General features: G+C 55.5%; 1 protein-coding gene across 1 annotated transcript; it reads right to left on the bottom strand.

Moving 5' to 3' along the window:
• Positions 1–692: 692 nt before the first annotated feature.
• HMCES (5-hydroxymethylcytosine binding, ES cell specific) lies at positions 693–6,750 on the bottom strand. The gene is made up of 5 exons (XM_085324598.1): positions 5,377–6,750; positions 4,415–4,534; positions 3,450–3,610; positions 2,738–2,930; positions 693–2,274 (listed from the first exon to the last, which is right to left on the bottom strand). Exons 1-5 carry the CDS (start codon positions 5,491–5,493, stop codon positions 2,071–2,073), a joined length of 795 nt encoding a protein of 264 aa, XP_085180724.1. The 5' UTR covers positions 5,494–6,750; the 3' UTR covers positions 693–2,070.
• Between the last annotated feature and the right edge of the window lie 567 nt (positions 6,751–7,317).

A 7,317-nucleotide genomic window follows, 5' to 3' on the forward strand; every position in this document is an offset into this window, starting at 1 on the left:
CCCCAGCCCGCAGCCTCCCCCCGGCCCTTTCCCTGCCTCTTTCAGGTTTCCACCCACCCCGAGCCCCTGAAGCCCAGAGATGCCCCCACCTTGCCCGAGTGACCACCCAGGCGCCAGCAGAATTTGCAGGAAGGCCAAATTCGTGCGTTTCACTAGACAGCTGTGGTCACTTCTTTTCCAATAGGGGACAAACACGGTAAAGAGCGAGGGCGCTTGGYGTGCTGCCAGACACCGGTTTGAAGGTGATGTCGAGCATCAACACTTCCTTACGAAGCTCCAGGAATCRCCTTTTAGCGAGGAGAGCCCCAGCGCTGACTGCCTGCAGGGAGTTAGCGTGAACCCTGCAGCCCTCCAGCACCCCCTGCGCCAGGGAAGGATCGTGCCCCCCTAGATGCAGAAACTGCCTCCGTGCTCCCTTCCCAGAGATGGGCCCTGGCTACGGCCATCCCGCAGCTCCCGGGGGACGTGGCCTTCGAGGAGAACCCTGAAATGAGTCTCCAGGGATTAGTTGCCACTGGCACATGGAAACTCTTTGGAAACCCCATCCTGCTGGTCCCCTGACAGCTCAGCAGCTGCTTGCTGCTTTCCCTCTCAGCAGGCTGGAGAGAAAATATCGACTGTTCTGGTGAAACAGAAGCGASAGGGCTGCAGTGGGAAACGAGGACACCGAAGCACACACGGACACTGCGCAATCAACCAGATAATCCCATTTTATTCTTTCAAATACAAATTAAACTCTGTTTTCCAGCAAGGGTCCATCCCAACRTGTAAGGCTTTTGGTCCATAGCATCTGGTTCTGCTTGCAGAATCCCTGACTCCCAAATCAGCCCCCCTAGACTGTTCTTTAATGGCACTTTGGTTACATGGGTTTTAACGAATGACCTCTCTGAACAGGGCAGGATGCATCCCTCTATGGATCAAGAAAATCCTCTCTAAGTCCTCAAATCCTATTAACAAAATGATTGCGCAATGTGACCAAGACAAGTTCTCCCACCCTGCTGCCCACAGGGAAACCCAAGCAAGGTCCAGCTACTCCAGAGAGTTTTTAACCCATTCCCCAGGATCAGGCCAGTGCCTGGGGCTTGGATTTTGCCTCAGAGGAACTGCACAGGGAGGAACTATGGGAAAAAAAGCAGTCAACATTTTTTCGCTCAAACACACATGCCATTGCAGCAGGCGTGCGGAGGAGAGAGCGCACTGTCCCAYGAGCCCCGTAAGGGCAGGGTTAGACACGGGTTCCCGGCTGGCACCACGCTGCAGCTGCAGCAGGGACCTGAGGAGCCGGGGGAGATGAGCATAACTCTCATTGAGAAACAGCGAYAGAAAGATGAGGCAATAAGCAGCCTGGATGAGAGCAGTTCAGAGCAGAGCTCTCATGGACCGCTTACTTCTCCAGCCCCATGTACACCCCATCTTCTCTAAATGAGGAAACTCTGGTGGCACCTGCTAGCAAATTGTTCCTCTTCCTGCACATGCACGGCCTTGAGATCTCCCTGTTCAGAGAGATCTTCTGGACCCCTGAGAGCATGCCACGACATCGGAGCAAAGCAGCATGGCAGAGCTTCCTGGCCTGGGGTTTCTTCCTAGCAGTTACTGCATGTTCCTCTAACCTGCAGAAGCTGCTTAGGAGCTGGAGTATTAGAAAGGCGTTCATACAGAATCAGAAAGGAATTCAATGGAAAAGAAGCATCAGGTTGACAGAAAAAAAACGACAACAAAAGAAATAAAACAGAGATGTGGACTGTGAAATACCATCAGAAGCTGCTCCTCCCTCTGCARGCTGAGGTGCTTCTGAAGGTTTTATCTTATCCTGGCGTGAGCAGAGCAGCAGGGAGCGAGGCCAGTGTGTWGTATCCACTCCCACCAGCACAAGACAAAGCCAAAATCTTTAAAGACAAACACTAACCTCTAAGAAAACACTAAAAATAGAGATAACAACACACGGTGTCAGATCGAAGAACCTTAGAGGCTTAGAGAACCTCAACATCATTCTGCAAAGCCCCCTAAAAAACGATCCTCGTTCTGCTGAGGCCAGGAGAGCAGCAGACGGCCAGCCATCCCACGTGGTGCCTAAGCCTTGAGTTTCTTTGCAGACGGCTCTCCCTCCTTCCCCAGCCACTGCTGCAGGACGCCTGCGCTSGTTTTCTTGGGCGAAGGGCTATGGATGAACTGACTCGTCCACCTGGGCAACCCATTTTCTTCCTTCTTGGGAGAGCTCTCCTGGGAGCTTTTTAACCAGCCCAACATTACTTTGCTGCTTGCAGTATCTTTGACCTGTTGGAGATGCAAATGACAGCAGGAGAAAAGTCAGAAGCAGAGCAAGAGCAGRGCAGAACATGCACATGCAGCTCCAGACTCAGAGAGCTGATCAGAAGYGGGATGCAGATGCTGTAGCAATGGCCCCAACTGCTGTCAGACACATTTGCAGGAGGTTCCCAGGGCTGCTGCGAACAAGCTTGTTCCAAGCTCCATTTGACATGGAATTTGCCTCATTTGGCAAAGAAATCCTGGCATACAACGACAGAGTTTATTTCTGGAAACGCGAGGAAGGGAATCTGCCAGGGGCCTTTGCACTGCAGCATCAAGCAAACGCAGGTACCGAGCAGGACAGCGGCTGCTTGCAGTCCCTTCTGGAGGGCGACAGCACCGTCCTCTGCTCAGAAAGGTCACCATGCCCAGGTGACGAGGGGGCCGAAGGGGCCTGACGAGCTCGGCCGAGGCCTGCCCCAGCTCTTACCTTCTTGGCTCCCAGCTCAACGGGTGCYATACACTCCGGTGTGTCGTTGCGCACGCTGTTCACAATGGTGGATACCGGGTGGAAAACTATGTTCTCCGTGGGCTGGATGAGTTTAACTGCTTCCTGGGTTGGCACTTCAGCGAAGTCCAGCCACTTCCTGATGGCTTCTTCCCCGTCCAGGATGGCCGGCATCCTAGGCACACAGAGGGGTCAAAACCTGGGGAGCACCTGGGCCACGTGGACCAGTGAGCCCCACCGAACACCAGTGCTGACGCACCAGAGCAGGTGGTGAGCAAGATGCTGGCTGGACACAAAATGCATTTCAGAAGCCACAGGGGAAAAATTAAGCAACAGGCTGCTCTGCCGTGAGGCAGATACTGCATGCAGTTTGCCAAGGTAGTAGCTGCTTTGCTGCAAGAGGCAAAGCCGACTGGCAGATCCTGGCCAGGCTGAGAGTAATTCAACTCCTACTTTTACCCGCCAGGGTGCAAAGACGGTGATTTATGGAAAGGGCACGAGCCAGTGACATGAATCAAGCCGGTAATGGTCTAACATTTCTCTCTGAGGGCATCAGGAGGAAGAAGTGCTCCCAGCCTGTGACACCAYGCCGGCTTTAAGGGGCTGCCTCTGACCCGCTCGCACGCAGGAGGGCAGGTTTCCTCCCTCGTGCTCCCCACCGCTCCGCAGCMCCCCGCCCCGCGCTCTCACTTGCCTGTGATGAATGAAGCTCACGTCCTTGGAGGCGTCCACGGTGATGATGGTGTAAGTGTAGAGCGTGTCCCCGCCYGCCGGGGGCTCCCAGCAGTCGAAAATCCCAGCCATGGTGAGCAACCGCCAGCCCTTCCACTCCTCATCTCCCTCCGCCCTCTCGGCCTGCAGGACAGACCCACGGACCGTCGGCCCTACCGTTTCCACGCCAGGGCGGCCTGCGGGCGGCCGAGGCATCGCAGACGCGCCAAAGCCGCGGCAGGTCAATCGCTCGCGGTTCATTCACGATCCGAGCCAATTCTCAGGCTCCCGGTGCAGGACTGCGTCCCGCACGCACGCCAGTGCCCTCCCTCCCCTCAGGGCATCACAGCTGCGGGCTCGCAGGAAGGAAAGGAGGAAGCGAAACCGGCCGGCAAATCCCCCGTGTAACACATCAGCCGCCGTGCAAACACTGAGCGCGGGGAGCAGCGAGCGTGGCAGGAGGCCACAGGACCGTCCGCAGCCGGCAGATTTCAGAGCACAGGCCCCCGGCTGCAGGGGCAGGACGGGGGCAGAGCCCTCCACAGGAGCGAGCCCCCTCTGGAAACGCAAAGGGAAACCTACTGCAGAGGCACGGTTCTGCCCGAGAGCTCTGGCCTGGCGTAGCTGCGAAATCCACTACGGAGAAATCGGATCAGAGCGCTCGCCCGGAGGCAGAGCGAGGCTTGCACCTCCGTATTGCAGAGYGGTTACGGTCTGGAGGAGATCAGGAGCAAAGTTGCCTCCGAAGGCACTTTGCACCTGCACGAGTTCCAGTCTTGTCTCCTCCAAATTCCTGTGCACAACCCCCAAAGAGAGGCACGGTTTGAGGGAGCGAGAGTTTTTCTTACAGACACCTGCTGCAACTCTTAAATATCCAAGGCCGTCCAGAGGGAGAAGGGGGCTGACAGCTCAGCGCCAAGCTTTCAAAYACCGCGAGTGACCCAGTACCGTCTCGTTCGTCGTCTGGGGGAAGTAAATGAAGTAYGGCTGCTTCCCGCCCTCGTGCTGCTGCCACTCGTAGAAGCCATCTGCCAGGACCACACAGCGCTTGCCCTTGAGGAGAGGACCCTYGGGGAGAGAAAACACAAGCACGTCAGGAGCAGCAGCCCGGGGCTGCCCACGACGGGGAGGCGAGGGCCCAGAGAGGCAGGGAAGACGTGCGCTGCTCGGGCCGCTAGCACCCAGACCCTCAGCGTTCAAAGGCATCAGCACGCGACCACGGAGCTGCAGCAGCAGATGCTCTCTGCAAGCCCTTCCACTCAGAGCAGAGGCAGACAGGGTGTCAGTCCACGTCTCACATCCTCAGTAAATCCCAAGTACCCAGCAACTAATACCCGCAAAACCATATGGTGAGGGTCTCTCGCAGAAGAGAAAGGCAAAATAATCCTCAGTGCATTTGCTGCCCTAATCCAAGAGCTAGTGATCGCCTTCTGGAGCTGCACGCTCCCCCGCTGAGGATGGCTGGAGTCCCACTCTCCAGGAGCAGAGGCCTGCCTGGGGCTCCCTGTGCAGCAGTGTTGTTAACTGTCGTTAACTTGATTTAGCAGATGAGCATTTATCCATGTGGAGCAGTGCTTTGCTGCCAAAGCTTTCCATGGGGTCATMTAACTTCCCTGCTCTGTACTCTGACCAGTGCTTGAACTAAAGAGCTAAGGTTGTGCTGCCAAATGAGGCTTGGGAACAGTCATCACCTTCTGAATTCTTATATTTTAATGAAACGAGCTGGTTCTGTAGTAAAAGGAGCCACTGAGGAGGACTCACCCCCAATGAAGCAGCAGGCAAACAGTAGCCAGCGCCGGCCAGGGAGATGCTTTAGATCTAGCCTGGGCTCTGACAGCACCGACAGCGCTGCGAGGGCTTGATGACCACCAGGTCTCTTCAAATGGGACACAAAGAGGGCGGTAACTCACCTTGTAGGAGGATTTCTTCAGCATGGTATCGCTGCGGCAGTTGGAGGTGTTAAACGGCATTTTGGAGGGGTCGTCCTTTTTGAACCAGGAGGGAACCAGGCCCCACCGCATGGTCATGAGGACCCGCTCGGAGGAGTCAGCGCCCTTTCAAATACGACAGAAAAGCGCCTCGTATCAGAGCACGTGGCAGCAGAAAGAGGAGCACATTAATCACTGCATCCCCCTTCCTTCTTTACTACGTGGTGGAGACCACAAGCRCCCCAGCAGCTCCTACCGCCAGCGAGGCTTGCTGGTCGCTGAAAAAGCTGTTTCTCCCACTGCAAAGGGRAAAAAGCAAGCTCATTTCTCTGCAAAGAGCTGAACTGCAACTTAGAGTTTTGCTAGGCACTTTCCTTGCCAAATGTGCCACTTCTCTTTTGCAGGGATKTCTGAGCAGTCCTCAGAGCAGAGAGGTATGAGAGCCGCTCACAAGTGATCTAAAAATAGCCACTAATTACAGTCCTTTGCATATTCCTAACGGCCTTTTTGTAAGAATTAATCTTCAGCAGAGACYGCTTTGCAGAAATAAATACATACAACGGTCTCAGCGAGGTTCACCCTACGAATATAGCTGCATCATATCTACGCAGAGTAATAAATACATAGTTTTATCTCAATGAGGAGAGCTTTGCAGTCCGATCTAGCTCTTCTCTGTTTAACAAATGTTCCCATTGGGGTGGCATTCAGGTCCATAAAACCTCCCCAATTAAAGAGATCCTCTCAAGTAGAACAAACTTCACCTTCATTTCAATAACGTGATTTCTGCCGCTCCAGTTCACTTTCACTCTTCGCGCTTCCCTTGTGCTTTGCATGTTGTCTCAGTTCGGGCAATGGAAACGGCTCAGCGGGTTTCGCTTCTCCCCCAGCCCACTCTCACTTTCTACCCACTGTCACCACTCCCCTGGGGCGATCGATGCCCCAGGGGACATTTGCTCCCAGAGAATTAAAGGGTTATAGAGAAACAAATGTATTTGCCCAAATCCTGCAAAGGCTTTTGGACCCTCCCACAGACTGGAAGTGGCAAAGATGGGGGGCTTCAAACCGCCCCCGTGTCCCAACAGCATCCCAACAGATGCTGGCCTGCCACCTGCATCGCGCTCTTCTGCTCTGGACAGCTGTAGGAGAGGAGATGGGGCATCGCAAAAGGCAGGAAAGCAAAGCACAGAGGGTGCTTTGCCCAGAAATGATGCTTGTAAATTCTCCCGAAAAGCCCCAGATCAACCTAAGCCACTGTGAACTTGGAAGTCTCAACTGTTTTCAGCAAAAAGGGCGCTCCTGACACACCACCAGCTGACTCCTTTTCCAGCGGCAGCAGGCACCGTCCGATCGACGCCAAGCGCGCGCAGGTCCCGTGCGAGGGACGCCAGCGAGGACCTGCGGCTGCCGAACCGCCGGCGCGGCAGACCGGCGCGAGGCCTGCGGCGCTCCTCCGGGCCGGCCCAACCGCTCGTTCCGCCCGGCGCTCCCCGCTTCGCGCCGCCGAGCCCCGAGGAGCCGCCGCTCGCGGGGCGGCTGCCCGTGCCGGAGCTGAGCCAGCAGCACAAGCTGCGCTGCAACCCGCTCAGGTTGTCGGGGCTTAAATTAGCTGCGATAACGGTCAGCACAGGTGTGAGCAGTATTTTTAAAATATTGAAAATGAGGKTTTTTTTCTACCATCTCCTACCAAGGGCAGCCTGGACATTCTCAGTGGTGCTAGGAAACGAAAGGAGGATTCTCAGGAACGCGGAATAAAACCTGCGCACGACGGTACACACGTGGGAAAGAATTCCATAATGGTTTGTTGCTTTTAAACCTTTGTGCAAAACCTAACGCTACGCTGGAGCTGGGGAGGGGTCCTCTACCCCGCTCAAGAGACAGCGGTGCACTCAGACAGCGCCGCAGCTGCTCGGCGCGCAGAGCGGG

The sequence above is a fragment of the Rhea americana genome, unplaced genomic scaffold (genome assembly GCF_003343005.1).
Source record: "Rhea americana isolate MKP2758 unplaced genomic scaffold, rheAme1 scaffold_120, whole genome shotgun sequence".
In the NCBI taxonomy this organism is placed as follows: domain Eukaryota; kingdom Metazoa; phylum Chordata; class Aves; order Rheiformes; family Rheidae; genus Rhea; species Rhea americana.